Source organism: Rhinatrema bivittatum, chromosome 7 (genome assembly GCF_901001135.1).
Source record: "Rhinatrema bivittatum chromosome 7, aRhiBiv1.1, whole genome shotgun sequence".
Classification (NCBI taxonomy): Eukaryota; Metazoa; Chordata; class Amphibia; order Gymnophiona; family Rhinatrematidae; genus Rhinatrema; species Rhinatrema bivittatum.
In genome coordinates this window covers 176,100,546-176,121,640 of record NC_042621.1, presented here as the reverse complement: position 1 = coordinate 176,121,640, position 21,095 = coordinate 176,100,546, and the positions used below count along the sequence as shown (strand labels likewise).

At 40.3% G+C, this 21,095-nt stretch overlaps 1 protein-coding gene across 1 annotated transcript in view; it reads left to right on the top strand.

Annotated features, from left to right (window-relative positions):
- The window catches only part of LRMDA (leucine rich melanocyte differentiation associated), a 2,937,053-nt gene that overhangs the window by 26,915 nt on the left and 2,889,043 nt on the right, over positions 1-21,095 (top strand). Inside the window, exon 2 of the mRNA XM_029609518.1 lies at positions 7,744-7,844. Coding sequence (XP_029465378.1) covers positions 7,744-7,844 — 101 coding nt within the window. The remainder of the gene's footprint in view (positions 1-7,743; positions 7,845-21,095) is intronic.

The window sequence follows — 21,095 nt, the reverse complement described above, 5'->3', positions numbered from 1 at the left end:
CCATGGCACGGGGAAGCTGTTTAGCAGACAAAACCATGACACACATCATCGTATCATGCAAGATTTTCAAATGAGAATGTGGGAAAATCCCATTTCCTATGCTCTAGTAGCAGGGAAATTTAACTTCAAGGTTAGGATTAAAAAATCCGTAGGCTTTGTAATAGTGCAATTATCCCATTAATCAGTAGTGGTAGAATCAGCTCTTAAGAGTGAAGAAAACAAGAATATATTAAAATTTGCCACCAGGGAAGGATCCCAGGCTACCAGACAATTTTGGCAAAAAGATGTTTCAAAGCTCCATGCTTAATGCATGGATCATTGCTCATCAATTTTAAATGGCCTTGTACCTACACAATTGTATACAAAAACTGAAGCCATTTCTTCCGGCCACTAATGGTGGAATTGGATACCCTCAGCCACTACTGGATCTCAAAGAATATATAGGCCGTCTTCTTTGATCTGTCTACGAGGTGTTGGATACCACCTTGCACTCCTTGCAAACCATTGCAGCTCACTGCATGGCCTGGTTGAGAGCCAGTAACCTAAGTAAGGATGTCCACAAAAAGTTGGCAGATGTGCCCTGCCTTGGAGATAGCGTCTTCAGAGAAAAGCTTAGAGAAACAGTGGCTCAAATGAAAGAACCCAAACAAACGAATGCACCAACATGTTTTCGAGGGATATAAATATCAATAGTAAACAAACAAGATATCACCTCTATCAAGCAATTTATGCCAAATAATTGTCATTCAATGTTTTTATAAGGAGACAATCTCTAAGGAATAATTGCTTTGAGAAAACTCAAAAATCAATTCTCACTTCCAATGAAGATTTTTCGGGAAGAAGAGGAAGGTTTCATACAGTTTCAATATACCACTGCATCCAGCAGTGTATATCAATTCTAATCATAAACCGACCTCCTCCAACGCGTGATCAATTTTTTTATATCTTTCTTTAAAGTATATAATTTCTGGTGAGTGAACGTGAAAAGAACTTTTTTTTAAAATATCATATAATCTATATTTTCACCGGACGAATTTCTCCTTGAAATGTTCTATTATCACAAAAAGCCGAACTATTACAAAAAACGCCCACACACAGGTTTTCTCAAGGTACAGGAAAACTTCCCTTCTACTTATCTATACGACGGATTCGTTGATCATCTACAAGTCCATGTCCCAACAGGGCCTTGTTTCGAATCCTTGATTCTTCGTCAGGGGACAAGATGATATAGTCTAGTGTTTAGCAATGTTCGGCGTTTCTTCAAATTTTAGCGCGCCATCAATCAGATTGGAACAGCAGTCTTCTGCAAGGCATTCATTTTATGATTTTAAAAGACCTTATTTCCAGAAATGCCCCTTCTGGCAATTCCAGAGCTACTGGATGCCATCTCTATTTCTGCAACAACAACTTTCAACTCAAATTTGACAGCATGGATGCTATCAATCAAAAGCAGCACTACATGTCCAGCCTAAGCCTGTCCCAAGTTTTTGACCACCCTTTAGACTTAGCAGCTATCCTCTCTGGTAGGGGGGAGAATCCACAACTACCTAGAAGAGTGGTGCAAGATTATCAAAGATCACTGGGTTCTCAGGACTATGGAGTCTGGATACTGCTTGCATTTCTCCTGGCTTTCTGTGCTCCCACACTACTCAGCCTTCAATCCAGATCTGTCTCACTCAATGAGGCTCTGTCTGAAAGTGGAGTCTCTCCTCAAACAGCAGGTGATAGAACCAATTCCTTCCCATCTCCATGGCCAGAGGTTCTATTCCTGCTATTTCCTTTGAACAGAAATCTGGAGGACTGAGGCCAATCCTGCCTTTAAGAAAGCTGAACAAGCATATACACATGAAGAAATTTAAAATGAATTCCCTCCACACAATCTTCCCCTTCAATCAGAAAGGAGAGTGGATATATGTTCTGGATTTAAAAGATGCTTATACTCCTATTCCCATCCACTCTTCTATTTGCAATACCTCTGTTTTATGGTGGATTCCTATCATTATCAATACAAAGTGCTTCCTTCCACCTCTCTAATGCACCGAGAGTCTTCATCAAATATCTAACTGTAGTTGCAGAGCATCTATGCTGTCAGGGCATCCAGATCTTCCCTTACCTGGATTCCCAAGAGGAATTCTGACCTACCTAAAGAAATCAATGTCTCTTACAATAAATCGGCTACCTTGTGAATTTTGAGAAATCATCTCTAATTCCATTCCAGAAAATAAAGTTCATTGGGGCATGGTTAGATTCCTTACAGGAGAAAGCTTTTTTTTTTTTTCCCATGTTGAGCACAAATTCTCCAGGCATTGGCCTACAGACTACTGAACACAGATCAGTCAACTGCCAGAGAAATGCTAGTGGTTCTTCGTCACTTGGCGGCAGCAGTTGATGTTGTATTGCTTCCCTGCCTACAATGGGGCTTTTGTTTTCAATGGGACCAGCTTTCTCAGCCCCTAACAACCAGAGTGGAGATTTCAACAGAAATAAAACAGGAGAATAGGTGGTTAGACCACTTTATTGTACAGGAAGAAGCACTACTGCGATAAGTTCTTATCAAGTAACCTGATTAAAGGGATGTGTCCACAAAGGGTTGGGGAGCCCAAACAGGAACCTTTTGAAATCAAGGATCATGGTCATTTCTGGAGAAACAATTTAAAATCAATGTCCTTGAGTTGAGAGCGATAAGGTATGCTCTAACAAACTTCACTCACCTCTTCAAGGAAAGAACATTCTCATACAAACAGTCAAGTCGTGATGTTCCAAACAAGGAGGCATAGAATTTTGGATTCTGCCAAGAAGTGATAACCATATAGGAATGGGCATGCAGACATCAAGCTGTACTGCAAGTGACCTACTTTACCAGAATCTCCAACACATTGGCAGATTGCCTCCGCAGAAATTTTCATCCACATGAGTGGTTCTTTCAGCAATCCATAGCCAATAGACTGTTCACTCTCTGGGGATTTTCAGCAATCAACTTATTTACGTCTGAACAAAACAGAAAACTAGAAAAGTTTTGCTTTGTTCTTTCTAGCAAACTCAGATCCATTCAGGACACTTTAATGTTTGACTGGTATGCTAATCTTATGTATGCTTTTGCTAAAAGCCAGAAAGGTACAAAAAGTACTGGGCACATCTGATTCTCAATACTGCACTGTGGCCCAAATAGGTTCACATATCTAATACAATTCTCCAGTCATCCTCCAATACCTCTTGGATTAGATCCATACCTATTAACTGAAGAAGATGTCTGTTTCATCTGAACCTTCCCTCCCTCAACTTTGACAGCTTGGATGTTGAATGCTAAGGGATAAGACATGTACTTACCTAAAGCAGTGGAAAATATATTAGTGTCTGCTAGAAAACCTTCCACTAGAATAGCTTATGGTTTCAAATGGAAAAGGTTTTCCAGATGGTGTCCTTACAACAATTTGAATCTATTTGCTTACAAAACAAAATAGTTACTCAATTATCTGCTCTTGCTTTCTGAATCAGGCCTTGCCACCTAATCAGAGTACATCTCAGTGCCATAGCAGCTTACCATGTTCAAACTGAGGGAAAGCCTATCTTCATTTATCCATTAGTGTCAAAATTCATGAAAGGCTCCCAGTAACCTCAGCCAGAAAAGACGGAGAATTTCAGGTTTTAGTTTATCATCTTCCATACTATATGTGCAGTTCTTTCACAATAGGGTAGTACTCTGCATCCACCTGAAATGTTTACCAAAGATTGTGTCAGCTTTCCATATTAATCAAGCCATTGTGCTACCTACGTTCTTCCCAAAATCTCATGCACATGAATGCGAGATCATAAATGGGCCTTTGCTTGCTATAAGAGAACGCTGCTTTATCATAATCATCAATCTTCTAAACTATTCATCTCTTATGATCCCAATAGGTTGGGCATAGCTATTACCAATATAGGTAATTTGTAGGCCTGATATAGGCTAGCAGGCCTACAAATTACAAATACCATCAATGCTCATCAAGTTGGCAACTCCCAAGCGGGAATTCCTTCACATGCTCAATAGAGGTCTGTTTGGTGCTGCTGAATGATGTCACCCACGTGTTATGGCTAATTCATCTTGCTATCTACAAAAAGCACCTTTTATGGTAAGCAAACTTGCTTTTTCTCAGGGGCTGCTGTTTGATGTTGAAATCACTTTCTGCTTCTGTTACAGTACTGACACATCTATTTAAAGTTTAAATAGCACATGTGCTATTTAAAGTTTTTCTTGTATATCTTGTGGTTTTGGTATAGAATGTTATTTGTGGGTTCACCCTGCATGGTGAATTGTTTCTGGACTCCTGGCAGTGTTTGGGCCCCCTACTGGGTCTTCATTAGGACCTCCTGTAGCACCACCTTCTGATCAATTGGTACTGCAGCCTGCTGGCCACTTAATACTACCTCCTCCTCGACAGTCTGTGTTGCTCTCTCTAGGGCTCTCTGTGACCCTCTCTCTCAGGGTTTTTCACAGCCCCCTTCTCTGGGCTTCTCACGGGAGCTGTTTCTAGACTCCCAGTAGTGTTTGGGCACTCTACAGGGTCTTCCTCAGGACCTTTTGTAGCATTAGACTCAGACAGTTGTCATGACTCAGTCACCCCATGGAACATTTCTGCCAGCATCTCATCCAGTTCCTCCAGGAATTGGTAACACTCCCTGTCCAGCCAGTTTAGGTATTCAATCTCTTATCTGGCTTTGATTCTTGGGAGTGGTTTCCCTCACTCTATTGCCTTGGTTGGCCTTTCCAACTGCCAAACCTCGAGCCTCAGGTCCTCCCTCTGACCCAGCTCTTGGGACTGGGGAATGCCCACTACACAGAAATACACGACTGTTCCTTTCTTCCAGCCCTCTGGCTGCTTTTGCTTCACCTGTTGCTGCAGTACCCTGACTGCTCCACTCCAGGTTTTCCTGTGATTGCACTCCTTGAACTGCAGAGTAGCTTGCTTGCTGGAAGAGGGCCTCACCCTACTCCCATTCACAGCACTCACAGCCCATTTTGGCAGTTTTTCCAGGGCCACAACCTGCTCAGCACAGCCTTGCTTCACCAGTGGTTCACTCCCTTTTTTCTTTTCAAAGGAAAAAAGGTAAAACAAAAAAACTTGCATGACCAGCATTAACTTGATTTTTATTAAATCCCTATCTACCTCCAGTAGAGGTTCTCTCTTTAGCTGGTTCAAACCTACCACTTTCTGGCTGTCACTGCAACCAGGCCCACTCACAGTTTCCTCTCTACCTGAAACTTTTTTTTCTTCAGTGCAGCTTATGAGCCACACCCTTTCACAAGGCACCATGCTTTGTGCACTCCTGCACTCTGTTCCAGAGCTTCAGGCCTCCTGTGTTTTGTATGTTGTTTTAGAACCTTAGGTGCTCTTTACAACTTTATGTATTCCAAACAGACACTTCCCTCTCTCTTCTGCAAACTGTTTGACCTCCAAACTGCGTCTGGCAGGCCACACCTATACCACTTTCTTTGGAGACTTTTTTTTTTTTTTCAATGTTTTAGAAAAATCTCATGCAAGATACTATATGTGGGACCGAGCAGTGATCCCCCAGACCTGGAGACATAAACATAGCCTGATTCCAGCCTTTCTTAAACTACTATATATTTGTACTGCTTCCCTCAGTACTCATACAGCTTCATTTCAACTCGGTGTATAGACAGCAATATTCTACAGGAGCTGCCTTCCTTCTGGAGATCTGAGCCTGGTGTGACTAACCCATCTGGTTTCCAGCTCTTATTCCTCCCCTATTGGGCTCCACCCACTTAGCTCTCTCACAAAGAGAATTATAGGGGACCAGGCACGTAGCCTGATCCTGCACCGGTTTAAGGCGGAACCTAGGAGCACTGCCTCACAGTAATATTGTTGTATGATGCCATTGTGTTGTACACTGCACTGGCCAGGTATTACCTGAGAGAGCAGTATATAAGAAACTGGAAATACATAGATAGAATTATTTTATGTAGTCTCATTCAGCATACACTTGTTGAACAAGAGCTCCTGGAGAGTTACAATTACGATACCATCCTTTTCCCTTTTGCTTTTGAATTTGATCGTTAGGCACTAGAAGTGTGAGTCACATTCTTCAGACACTTTTCAGTAATTTTCCTGGCAATGTTTTTTCCTGTATTTGTATGTCCTGATTTTATTGTAACACTCCTTGCCTCTAATCTGAAGCACCTCCGGCATAGTCTCCAGCTTCATGCAGCATCCCAGGAACATGGCTGAATTTTCTGCAGTTCCTGAGACCTGCTGTTTGGACTTCCTGTAACATGACCTGATGACATCACATCTTGCCTAGTATAAAGGAAGCTCAGAACTATCACTCAGTGCCTTTAGCAGTGCTAGTTGCTTAGTGTCTTTGTTTCTGTGGTCCTGATTCCTGCTTGTTTACTCCATTCCTGGTTCCTGCCTTCCTCAGTGCCTGCCTCCTGAGTTTGTCCTGTCCTTCCATGTCTGTTGGTGTCTGTTTCCCTGTGTCTTGGTATTCCTGGCCTGATTCCTTGTGCCTGACCTCAGAACAGACCTGGACTTTGCCTTTCTCTTCTTCCTGTCCTGACCTCGGAATAGACCTGGACGTTGCCTTACCTTCAGCCTGTCTAAATCTCTGGATCTAACCCTGACCTTGGTCTGCTTGGCTAACAGTCCTACCTTTTGCCTTGACCTTCAGATCAAGCCAGGGAAGTCCTGCCAGCAACCAGAAATGTAGGCTCAACCCAAGGGGGAGGTGGTTGGCTAGGTAGAAGATCTACAGTTTGTCAGGTGCTGCCTGTTAAGGACTATCTTGCTCAAAATAAGGCTGCGCAAACTTAAGATGAGCCCAAGGGCTCAGTATCTCATGCCGTGACATTTATAAATGTTTTCTTGTTCCCTGCCACAAAAATTGGAGCGTGCAGGTTATAAATCCTTTAAAATAAATAAATAATAATACAAATTTAAAAAAATTACATCAATACAATCACAAAATCAACAACACACAAATACAAATATGAACAAACAAGTTTTTTATTCTGTGTTCAAAACTAGCATTTTGCTCTGTTATTTACTGGGAAAATGAGTTTTTTTTCCCACTCACAGCAACTTGTAACACTTTAAATTTCTTGAGGCTTACTAGTAGAAATCGGCTGCAATAGCTGCATTTTGTTGAGAGACTAACAGCTTCCTGTTGTGTGGATCTACTCTGACATCTTTCTAAATTTTGATTTTGCTCAGAAAGTAAATATCACATAAAGCTTAAATAAGTCTAGAAGGCTTTTTTTTTTTTTTTTTTTGCAGTGTTTGCTACCAATAATCATCCAGGAGAAGGAATGAAACTGCAATGCATATTTATCTATATTCATGTATTATTGCTATTAGAATGCATTTCACCTTGAGTTGTTAAAATTGTATTGTTCACCTGCAGTCAGAGCATTCATATTCATTTTATAGTAGGAATTATGCACTAGTTTGCAAAGTAAACAGGAAAGTAAAGAAGTGGGATTCTTGTGCAGCTGATACCACTGCACATGGTTGAATAGTTATTACCCCAACAAAAGTCCTTTTATGTATATTTAATTTTTTGCACTAATGATGATACATACTCAAAAAACTTGATTATCTAGAATAATGGTGGTTGAACTTGGGGTATCTACCTAAAGGATCAGGGTCATGGTCAATACCGTAGCAACTAAATCTAGAGTAATAAAGAAAATGGTGCCTTTTGACTTTTTGCATTGATTTAATGTTGTCTTTTAATTGGTAGGTATCCTATATTGGTCAAAACTGTAAAGAAATTCCAGAATTTCTTGGGAGAAAATATGGACATCTTGCAAAGAGGCTAGATCTTAGCTTCAACTTACTAAGGTATGTGACAAGCTGTATTGTATATCTTTAATGCTTATAGTAGGACTAATGCTGATACTACAAATATGTACCTGGCTAAAGATAAAAATAAAGATGTTTACATCTGACCATTTACCTTACCTTATTATGGAGCAGTTGATTTATTCTAAGCTGATGTCATGTTAATGTCTTTGGCTTACCACAAGCAAGACCATTTTATAATGTCAAAAGACTGGTAGAGGGACCATAGAAATGTGAAGCAGACTTCTTTGTTAAAAAAAAAATAATAAAATAAATGTACATTTAAGGTGTTACAATTAATAGCAATTAAAATAAAGGAAAAAACCCTCCACTATTCAGTGTTACCAAATAGTCTGTTGCAGTTCCATGCACAAGACATCTGTTTTAAGAAGAAGGTGTTAAAGCTTGTTCTGAAATTTAATTTAGAATGGTTGTGTTTATGACGTCTGTGCTAGAAGAATTATCAAGCGCACTTATGAAAGTCTATAGCATCAGTTCTTTTAAAACTGATTTAAAAGTCATGAACGTTTATTTACTCCCTGGTAAATGCTTTAAAAAGATAATGACTCATGGACACATTAAGTGGCGGACACATCGGACAAATCTTTTCTCCTGCCACTAGCTGAACACAGGTAAATATATCTTTTACTCGCATGTTGTCAATTGTGGTCATAAAAATTGATTTCCTGGTAAAATGGTAGCCTTTACTTCTTTGTATCACACCATTTCATGAGTACTATGGAAAGAAACTGAAAAGAGCAATAGGCATGTCCCAGTGATTTATTTGCCATGTTCTCAAGTGGATAATCTAGCTTTGGTAGTAGCCTTGGATTTTTTTTTTTTTTTTTTATCTCTTACACTGTCTTGTGGCTTTTAAAATCCCGGCCAAAGTGAATTCTGGCATGAAAGGAAAATGGCGCATGGGTGTGAAACAATAGGAGGCAAGAGACCAGTTTGCTTTTCTAGTAGAGTACATCCTGATGCCTTTGAGGATTTGAGGTATCTGTTCTCACTGCTATTTAATGGGGAGTCCAAGTACTTGCTCTGGGACTTCTCCCATCTATGCTTTGTATGTTAGGGAGAAAAATAAGCAATGGGAGTAATGTTCTCATGCTGAGATGCTGCTGCTGTCCACCCGTCTGTGCTGACAAGCGTCTTATGAAAGTCTAATATTTAGACAGCTTCTGCTTGTACATTTGTGACCATCATTTCCTACTGGACCTTTTTATGTCACAGGTTAACATATATGGTAAAACGGCTATGTGGAAGTGCATAGGGTTTATGTAAGAGGCAAAGGGTAGAAGATAGAGAGTGGAGCAGACTATGCTCCTGTGTTCTCATTTCCTCCCCCCTCCCCCCAAAAAAATAACAGGCAGTAATTCTATTGCTCTGTTAAAATGTCTAACAGTCATCAAACAATCTTGTTCTACGGAATGTGAAATGTTACCATGTATTTTTGTCACGAAATAGGCATACATTTGTTTCCCAGAACATTCTAATGAGTTAGCAAATTCAGAATCATTTACTTGCAATGAAAGTTTGATCACATCTTTGCATTTGCTTCAGAATAATCCATAATGCTGATAGGGGTGTCAGGAGAAAATACAGTGGTTATTCTTGTACTGTGATATCTAGCCCTTAATTGGTAAGTGAAACAAATGGATTCTGTGCGACATCCTTTCAGGCTAAATGCCATCTTGATATACACTCTAAGTCTATATGTACCTGCTTTCAATTTTCTACTCCATTTTGTTATTTAGGAAGGAGATTTATGATTTCTTTGTCAGTGTAGGTCAGATGCCTGTAGATTTCTAGTGCACATGAAAAGCCTCATAATAAACCTACTAAAACTCTTTCCATCTCTTCTTGCTTATCGAGCATTTTGGCATAGTTTTTATTTGAAGAATGCTTTATAAAATCTAATTGTGTTATATGGCAGGCATGTGTGGTAATGACATGCTGCAGTGTGCTTTCTGCTAAGCTTTGTGTTGTGGTATGTTAATAAAGGTCATACTCATAATTATAAATTAGTCATTTGCTTTCCTTAATGCATACATGATATGAGAATGGGTTAGCAAAAGAATATTTGCAAACGTAACCCTCCTTTCACACTTCAGAGACTGCATAGTATACCCCCACTCAATGCAGCATCTGGAATCCAAATTCTGTTATGGAGGTTCACTCTCCATCTACACTCCATGTTGTGATCCAAAGAAAAATGAATTTTACGGAAGTTAAAAGAAATCGGTCCAGCAAAATACAAGGCAAAACAGTTTAGAAAATACAAAAAATTATAGTGAAACAGTCTGTCTCAAAAATATTCCAACACTCACAAAATACAAAGATATGCCTGAAACTGCTTGAAAACTGGGGCAGGACTTGAGGATCCTCACTTAGCCTTCCCTTAGCACCTCCTGTAACCAGAAAATACTCTTCTCTCACATATGAATGTTAGTACACTGCCTGGTTGGAGATTCAGTATTTTGGATGAATCAATCTCTCTCTCTCTCCTCCCCCCCCACTCTCTCTCCCCCTCTCTCTGACATTGAAATAAGAAACCTTCCTATGTCTGGATGCAGATGGCACTCTTATAAAAACCACGCCAACCTTCGGCTGGAAAGAAGAGGGAAAAATACTTTATCACTTTTCAGGAGTCATGAAAAATGTAACCACTTGCCTGCTTCCAGCTCTAAAACCCAACTCCCCTCGATGACTCGCTCAGTCACCTAGTTAATTAAGTCATTCTTCTGGAGGATAAACCCTTAATATAACTCATAATATTCACATACCTCTTGAACCTGCTATTCCTGGATTCAACTATAAAAGGGCCTAGTCAGCCATACTCAAATTAAAGAAAACATGACATCGCAAATGTGTCCATGCATTTGGTACTTAAATAACAAATTTGGAATATCTTCTCTCTTGTTTTTTGTTGGATTAATGAGGTAATTATAGGCAATCTCTCATATTTAAATGCTAGAAATACTTAGCTTCAATTCACTGGCCAATTCAGAATATCAACATTTCATTTAAGTATAGGAGGAACTGTGTATATTTCTTAAAAGTTACAGTTTCTCATCCCTGCAATACAGCATTGTCTGCCTCACCTCGAAAAGACTGAGCAGGAGCTCCTCAAAAACTCCCCCTTTGGTAAGACAGGCTAAAATCTTGGGATTGAGTAATACTGCCTTGCATCAAAGAAGAAGCAGTGTCATTCGCAGAGCTGCCGGAGCAGCTAGCATTGAAAAAGCATTGGTCTTCATTGCACAAGTCTTCCATGCATGCCTCATTGGTGCAGGGCGCATCAACACACGGTGCACTGGAATCATTGATGTATGGAAATCTGATACCATCAACATACACACTATTGGTGCCATTGACACACATGTTCAGTGCTGTCAAAATTGACACATTCAAAGCTCGGCAAGTTGGTGCCATTGAAGCATGATACCACAACAATACTGAAGCATCCAGCACCATTGAAATATGTCTTTGGTGCCACCAAAGCTAAAAGACGCCATCTACATACCAGACCATGGATATCATGTTGAATTACTGATGCAGCTTGTATGCAGGTGTCTTGAGATCAGAAACAGACGATCTCAAGAGCTCCAATCACTAGAGCCCTTACAATAACAAGATTACTAGTAGAAGGCTTATAATTACAGATGCCAGAAAATGTTTTCTGGTACTTCTTACCTCAAACAGGCTTCCTTTTGAAGAGTAAGGGCCTATCCTAGTTTCTGAAGATGATGTTCCACTGCCCACACCAAGTCAGAGGACAAGTCAGCCCCTAGACAAAGTAGCAAAGCTGGTGAAGAATTTCTTAACACCTTTTTCTTTAGTCAAGAGGTAATCTATTCTTTCCTTTCTAGTTCTGCTAGTGCACTCCCAGAGGAGGGAATCCCAGTATCCACAATTTATACATATACACTTTCAGAACCCTCATTAGGAGTCTGTTATGCCCGTTGGTTGCAGACGGCTACGACCTCTCATGCTCACCTCCTTTTTTTTTTTTTTTTTTCCCTGCACCAGCAATCCTCTGAAGAATGGCGGCATCTGCCAGTCAACACAGACTTCTCCGGCATCCCCGGGACAGCACGAGCACTGCCGACCACCATCTTGGATCCGGTATTACTTAGTGTGCGAGCGTGCGCACAAGGGCCTCTTTTGTACACGTCATGGCGGGAACCTTGGGGGCGTCCCTTCCGAATGACATCAGCCTGCCTCCATACTTAAGCCATGCGGCCCTCTCCTTCTACGAGTTAGCAAGGAGTTTCCTCGTTGCTGAATCCGCTCTACTCTTGGACTTCCGGTTCCTGCGTCTTTGTGAGTCTTGATGCTCTGGGTACCCGCTCCTTGGGGGCCCTTCTGCGTTCCTGGCTATCCACTCCTCAGAGGGCCTTCCTACCTACGAGTTATTTCTGGAACTACCATTGTGAGTACCTATTCTGCCCACTATCTGACGGAGTTCCCTACGGTGTGCCACGGGCCACTCCCGTATTCTTCAGTAAAGCTGATCCTGCACATCCTGAGCACAAGTGTCTACTGCTACATCTTCAAGCTTTCTTCGGGCTTCCAGTCGCACCATCTACAGTACAGACTCCTCGGTGTACTCCTCGCTGCGGGCCACTACCAGATCTGCAAACCTGAGGTATTTCTACTGCTGGAAGAAGATCCCTGGTGTACCCCGCTCTGCAGGTCACTACCAGAGCCACAACACCTACAGTACCACTTGGGTGTACCTTGTTGCTCAGAACTGTGTTTATTATTTTTACCCGTTCTGCGGGCTTGCCTTTCTCTCTTTCTCAATAAAGGCTCTATATAGCTGTGTCTTACGTCCTGAGACCAAGCCTACGGATGATGAGGCCCACAGGGCTCCTCTCTGTGGGTGGAGTCATCTCTCCTCTCGGTCCAGGGTTCACATCCATACCTAAAACCTAACAGATTCCAGTGTTTTTAGAGGTTGTTCACCATGGCTATTTCCCTCTGAGATGACTGAGGGACCCCCCACTGCAATTTACTATCTTCATCATTGGGGTCCTGGATTAGTGTTCCCATGCCCTTTGATTCAGAAGAGGGATCAACATGAATATCCTCTGACCTGCTACAAGAATCTCCCGAGCATTCCTCTCCTCCAGAAGACCTTTTGTTTTAAAAAATTGTAGATACATTGGAGAAAAATAAATGTGCGCAAAGATAAAGATCCTTGGACAAAGGTCTTTGGTTTCCTTAAAATTTTGGACATTGCAGCAAAACTAGCAGCTATCACAGTTCACAATATCCTGCAACAGCTGCAAATGAGTGTGGTAAAACCCCATCTCTTGTGCCCCTATGGCAAGAAAGTTAGACCTCAAATATAGAGTACAAAAATCACCGGGATTTGGTCTAGTCCAATTACCTCATCAATCTGTTGTTTTGGAATCTGACCTGAAAAGAATTTATTCAAAAATACCTTCTGGATCCCCAGGTTGCTTGATAATTTTGTGGTGAAAGTTTTTTTTTAAGAGTTCCATGCTTAGTGCATGATTTCTTCTCAACAATTTTACATGGTGCAGTACCTACAAAGCCTAAAACATTTCCTTCAGCTGAGTGAAGATGGAAATTATCATAGGCATTTCTAGATACTGAAGAGAGCATCTTTTTCAATCGGTCTATGACTCATTTGATACTATATCACATACCTTGGCTCATGGCCTGGTTGAGAGCCAGCAGCATATGGAACAATGTTTTTGACAAGTTAGCAGATGTCTTGTCTGGGGAAACACCTTTTTAGAGAGAAACTCTGAGAAATGATGCTGCAGATAAAAAAGCATAATGTAGCAGTTCAGTGTCTTGCAACAAAGCTTGAACAACCATTTTCTTTGAGCTGCTCCTTTGATACTTTTAAGAGGCTGTTCTTCCACCCCTTTTGACTTTTTCTAATGTACTGGCTCCCACTTCTTTCTTCTCAGCAACAGTCTCAGCTTTCAGCTCATGCTTGACAGCATGAACACAATCAACCTAAAGCAATGCAGCAAGTGAACATTTGGAGTAATCAAAAACTAACAGCCTCCAGTAGGGGAAAGAATTCTGGAGAAGTGGCATAAGATAATCAAAGACCTCTGGGTTCTAAAGGTCATGGAATCTGGATTCTGTTTGTATTTTTCCCAGCTACCGTTTTTGTTTGGCCATCATTTTCGATCTATCTCACTTGATATAAATCAGTGTGGAAGTGGAATTGCTTCTTTAGCAACAAGCAATAGAGCCAGAAGGTGGAATGGATTTGTGCCCTCTATTTGAAGAATGCATATGCCCACATACCCATTCTAGTGCGACTGTGGGGTGGGATGTTTGCCCTGTGTTACTCAGCAGAAATAAGGCACAAACATTGAGAAAAATTTGCTAAGAATATATATAAGCTTTTATTCCTACACAAGAGCTAGCAGAAATATAACTTGCTATAAACATGTCCCCCAAAATTATGAGGATTAGCCATCAATGTAGCAGCAAGGCATGCAATATCCTATCCTAGCAAATAGCGAAATATATAAAAATACCATATGAAAGAGCATATATACAAGACCATACAAGAGAATGGTTTAAAGAATGTTTACAGTAGACACATCCCTGAATAACTCCTTCGTTTCATTCTCAGTAATGTCAATGAAAAAGGGTCTTGGTGAGGGAGAGAGAGAGCACAGAGTACTGTTGTCATTTTGGATGGTCTTAGGTTGGTTGTCCACTCAGTATAAAGAACTACAGCCAGACCTCCCTCTTTTTTACACCTAATTGTGGAACTAGTACTGGGCTAGTACTGACTGCGTGAACATAGTTTAGTTCCTTGTTCTTGCCATTCTGCTATATGGGGTCCTTTGTCATCATGCTGTGTGGGGCCTATAAGTTGTATGTTAGATATCATGCACATAAGCGTGTCCTGGCTCTTACAGAAAGATATTATTTAGTCACTGAGCTGTCTGGACTTGCTGTAGTTACTTCCTCTTTTGGACACTGCAATATCTTTTAAATGTCTCATCTTAATGTCACTGCAGTATCATCTTAATGGCTCTTCTAAATGTAAGGAAAATGTTTCTCTTGTTAAACACTTGAAAGAAATCATGAAATGTCTAAAGGGAAGTAATTTGCCATAAAAAACTGCCTTTACATAAGAATATATGAAATTGTCATACTGGGTCAGACCAAGGGTCCATCAAGCCCAGTACCTTGTTTCCAACAGTGGCCAATCTAGGCTACAAGTACCAAAACACTAAGTAGATCCCATGCTACTGATGCCAGTAATAGCAGTGGCTATTCCCTAAATCAGTTCGATTAATAGCATTTAATGTCCTTCTCGTCCAAGAACTTATCCAAACCTTTTTTAAACCCAGCTATACTAACTGCACTAACCACATCCAGAGTTTAATTGAGTGTGAAAGAATTTTCTCCGATTAGTTTTAAATGTGCTACTTGATAACTTCATGGAGTGCCCCTTAGTTCTTCTATTATATAAAAGAGTAAACAATTGATTCACATTTACCCGTTCTAGACCTCTCATGATTTTAAAGACCTCTATCATATCCCCCTTCATCAGTCTCTTCTCCAGGCTGAACAGACCTAACCTGTTTAGCCTTTCCTCATAGGGGAGTTGTTCCATCCCTTTAATCATTTGGTCGCCCTTCTCTGTACCTTCTCCAGTGCAGCTATATCTTTTTTGAGATGCGGCAACCAGAATTGTACATAGTATTCAAGGTGCAGTCTCACCATGGAGCGATACAGAGGCATTATGACATTTTCTGTTTTATTCACCATTCCCTTTCAAATAATTCCTAGAATTCTGTTTGCTGTTTTGACTGCTGCAGCACACTGAGCCGACGATTTGAAAGTATTATCCACTATGATGCCTTGATCTTTTTCCTGGGTGGTAGTTTCTAATATGGAACCTAACATCGTGTAACTACAGCAAAGGTTATTTTCCCTATATGCATCACCCTGCACTTGTCCACATTAAATGTAATCTGCCATTTGGATGCCCAATCTTCATTTTACAAGGTCCTCCTGCAATTTATCACTACTCTGAATAATTTTGTATCATCTGCAAATGTGATTTATCTCACTCATATTCCTTTCCAGATCATTTCTAAATATATTGAAAAGCACCTGTCCAAGTATAGATCCCTGAGGTCACTTCAGTGTTTACCCTTATCCACAAAGAAAATCGACTATTTATCCTACTCTCTGTTTCCTGATTTTTAACCAGTTTGTAATCCATGAAAGGACATCGCCTCCTATCCCATGACTTTTTTTAGTTTTCTTAGAAGCCTCTCATGAGGGACTTTGTCAAATGCCTTCTGAAAATCCAAATAGACTACATTTACCAGTTCACCTTTATTCACAATTATCCCCTTCAAAAAATGAAGCAGATTTGTGAGGCAAGACTTCCCTTGGGTAAATCCATGCTGATTATGTTCCATTAAACCATGTCTTTCTATATGCTTTGTTATTTTGATCTTTAGAATAGTTTTAACTATTTTTCCCTGCACTGAAGTCAGGCTCACTGGTCTGTAGTTTTCCGGTACGCCCCTGGAGCCCTTTTTAAATATTGGGGTTACTTTGGCTACCCTCCAGAGTTCAGGTTGGATGATTTTAATGATGGGTTTCAAATTTTAACTGATAGATCTAAAATTTCATTTATGAGTTCCTTCAGAACCCTAGGGTGCATACCATGTGGTCCAGATGATTTGCTACTCTTTAGTTTGTCAATCTGGCCTACTACATCTTTCAGGTTCACAATGATTTGGTTTAGTTCACCTGACTCATCACCCTTGAAAACCATCTCGAACCACTATCTCCCCATTCTTCATTAGTAAATGAAGCAAATAATTCATTTAGTCTTTCTGCAGTGGCCTTATCTTTCCTAAGAGCCTCTTTAACCCCTCAGTCATCTAACTGTCCAACTGACTCCCTCACAGCTTTCTTGCTTCAGATAAATTTAAAAAAGTTTTTATTATGAGTTTTTGCCTCTACAACCAACTTCATTTCAAATTCTCTCTTAGCCTGCATTATCAATGTTTTACACTTAACTTGACAATGCTTCTGCTTTTTCCTATTTTCTTCAGATGGATCCTTCTAATTATTGAAGGATTTTTGTTTTTTTTTGGCTAAAATAGCCTCTTTCACCTCATCTTTTAACCATGCTGGTAACTGTCTTATTTTTCTTCCACCTTTCTTAATGTGTGAAATACATCTGGACTGTGCTTCTAAGATTGTTTAAAAATAGATTGTCCACACCTGTAGTACACTTCGCATTATGAAAAAGTCTTAAAAATAGGACACGATGGACTATTGGGGATCTATGATTAAAGATGACCCATGTCAACAGCTGAGGAGTGAAAAAAAATATCATCCCCCTGGTCTACAGTTGTTATAGAAAGACATGGTTTAATGGAACAAAGTCAGCATGGCTTCACCCAAGGCAAGTCTTGCCTCACAAATCTGCTTCACCTTTTTGAAGGAGTTAATAAACGTGGATAAAGGTGAACCGGTAGATGTAGTGTACTTGGATTTTCAGAAGGCGTTTGACAAAGATCCTCATGAGAGGCTTCTAGGAAAAGTAAAAAGTCATGGGATAGGTGGTGATGTCCTTTCGTGGATTACAAATTGGCTAAAAGACAGGAAACAGAGTAGGATTAAATGGACAATTTTCTCAGTGGAAGGGAGTGGGCAGTGGAGTACCTCAGGGATCTGTATTGGGACCTGTACTTTTCAATATATTTATAAATGATCTGGAAAGAAATAAGACAAGTGAGATAATCAAATTTGCAGATGATACAAAATTGTTCAGAGTAGTTAAATCACAAGCAGATTGTGATAAATTGCAGGAAGACCTTGTGAGACTGGAAAATTGGGCAGCAAAATAGCAGATGAAATTTAATGTGGATAAGTGCAAGGTGGTGCATATAGGGAAAAATAACCCATGCTATAGTTACACAATGTTAGGTTCCATATTAGGTGCTACAACCCAAGAAAGAGATCTAGGCGTCATAGTGGATAACACATTGAAATCGTCAGTTCAGTGTGCTGCGGAAGTCAAAAAAGCAAACAGAATGTTGGGAATTATTAGAAAGGGAATGATGAATAAAACGGAAAATGTCATAATGCCTCTGTATCGCTCCATGGTGAGACCGCACCTTGAATACTGTGTACAATTCTGGTCGCTGCATCTCAAAAAAGATATAATTGCGATGGAGAACGTACAGAGAAGGGCTACCAAAATGATAAGGGGAATGGAACAGCTCCAGTATGAGGAAAGACTAAAGAGGTTAGAACTTTTCAGCTTGGAGACGAGATGGCTGAGTGGGGGATATGATAGAGGTGTTTAAAATCATGAGAGGTCTAGAATGGGTAGTTGTGAATCTGTTATTTACTCTTTCAGATAAGAGAGAGACTAGGGGGCACTCCATGCATGAAGTTAGCATGTGGCACACTTAAAACTAATTGGAGAAAGTTCTTTTTCACTCAACGCACAATTAAACTCTGGAATTTGTTGCCAGAGGATGTGGTTAGTGCAGTTAGTATGGTTGTGTTTAAAAAAGAATTGGATAAGTTCTTGGAGGAGAAGTTAATTACCTGCTATTAATTGAGTTGACTTAGAAAATAGCCACTGCTATTACTAGCATCGGTAACATGGAATAGACTTAGCTTTTGGGTACTTGCCAGGTTCTTATGGCTTGGATTGGCCACTGTTGAAACAGGATGCTGGGCTTGATGGACCCTTGGTCTGACCCAGTATGGCATGTTCTTATGATGATCCACATTTATTGCACAATTTATATAAGCAATATTGTTAAGTATTCAGCACTCTTGCTTTGTGCTGAATGCTCTTCTATTGCATGTTTAGTTATTTTGGACCTTTTATTTTGGAATGTTATTCCCTTGGATTTAGACTTCAAATCCAGTTTTTGTATGTTTCAGGAAGGTATTAGGACCTGGTAAGCTTGAATATGTTAAGATGACAATTGTGAGTTTACTTGATTGCTTTTATTCTTATATTCATTTTACTTGCTGAAGTCTGTTCATTGTTTTAATTTGTTGTGATGAGTATTTTATTGTACTTGTTTTTATACTTTTAATTTCAGATTTTTTAATATGTACATTACTTTGATGTCTGTCTCGATTAGTGATATTTTAACTATTGTGTTACATTACCCTTAATTCCAAATGACATTACAAACTGGTCTAGGTTGCAGTGTGAGAGACACTGTTGGGCACTTTTATACTGAGACAGATTGAAGAGATTTAACTCTCCATTTCTAGAATAATACAACATAGGATGTGCAATACTAAAGGGCCTATATAAACTATCAAATATGACACTATTGTAGCTCGGGACCACTAATTACTTATCACCTCCCAATCCCCAAGGTGGAAGCTCCTATTGGTGCTTTGAATATCAACTGTCCCGGCTGCTTGAGAGGAAATGTGGGCAGTGGTTCCTCCTTCCTGGATTGTTACATGAGGGAATAATAAAGCAGCATACAGAGCTAGCACAAGGAAAAAGCATACAAACAGCTGGGTGCTGAGTCATAGCCAGACCATACAGGAAAAGCAGTACCTGTTAGCAAACTGGAAATCAGAGAGAGGAGCAGCTGAGAGGTCACACTGACCATTTGGGGAGAGACAGAAACCGGTCTGTTTAAGGGGTTCCGCTAAAGAAATACTGGCATGCAAGTACCTTCTGCTTTCAAAGCTAACAGAGGAAGATTTTTTTTTTTTTTTTTTAGTTTAATATGTGTTGAAAGATAGGCAGCCTATGTAAGTTGCGCTAGAGAATTTTCAGTTAATTACAGGATGTCAGGAAATTTAAAAGAGGAAAATGGTTTGGAAATTCCCTCACAAAGCAAGAGTGCTGAAGACAGTTCTTAAGAAAAATTGTTTAACTGTTTATAATTTGGCAGACATTTAAGTCAGGAAAAGTGAATTCACTGAAGGTGTTACAGGAATCACATGCGTCATTCTTTAAGTGGAGTAGGAGAGTGAGAAATTTATGGAGTTAAATTATAAAAGATATTGTTCCCTGAGCATGAGCTTGTGACTCTGAATCAGAACATAATGCCAAATATGATTGGGAGATGGAAGGAGAAAATTTACTGCTCTGAAGCCACTGTGAGAGAACTTTGCTGCAAAACTGAGTTAATTTCACCGTACTGGCAGAAATATAATTTTAAATTTTGCACAAGGGCTGAGAGAGAGGGTTTGTTGAACTAAATACAAGAAAACATGCCCTTGAGGGTTAATTCACTGTGGGGCCGATTCAGTAAAGTCCGCGGGAGAGCGGACGAACGCCCGCTCTCCCGGCGTGCGCACAATACAGTATTTAAATGAAGCCTGGCGGTAGAAATGGGCAAAAGAAGGCGCTAGGGACACTAGCGCATCCCTAGCGCCTCCTTTTGGCCTGGAGCGGCAGCTGTCAGCGGGTTTGACAGCAGACGCTCAATTTTGCCAGCGTCTGTTCTCGAGCCCGCTGACAGCCACGGGCTCGGAAACCGGACGCCGGCAAAATTGAGCGTCCGGTTTTCGACCCGACAGCCGCCGGCCGACTTCAAATTTTTTTTATATATATATATATATTTTTTACTTTTTTTACTCTTCGGGACCTCTGACTTAATATTGCCATGATATTAAGTCGGAAGGTGCACAGAAAAGCAGTTTTTACTGCTTTTCTGTGCACTTTCCCAGTGCCCGAAGAAATTAGCAAAGGTAGGTGCTAATTTCTGAAAGTAAAATGTGCGGCTTGGCTGCACATTTTACTTACTGAATCGCGCGGTAATACCTAATAGGGCCATCAATATGCATTTGCATGTTGAGGGCGCTATTAGGTGCTGCAGGTTGGACACGTGTTTTCCGCTCCTTACTGAATAAAGGGGTAAGGGAAAACGCGCGTCCAATGGCCCGTGTGTTGGGAAAATTGAAAATAGAAATAGGGAAAAACTTCATTTACATTTTGTTTTGTTAGGTAGACTATAGTTTCACTAAGGTTTCCAGATGGTGTTAGGAAACCCTCTCTAGATTTTCAGAAGAAGGACACACAAGTATAGGCTGTTTCCCTATTTTCAAACAAAATCAGTGAGTCTGGTCACAGATCTTTAATGGCAAGAGGCAAGAGATTGGAGAGCTGCTACCCTGAGGGTTCAGCCAAGCTGTGACCAGTCCAAGCATCAGAGGAGACTGTTGCATCCTGAACGGGACTAGCTGATAAAACATAAGCTCACAAAT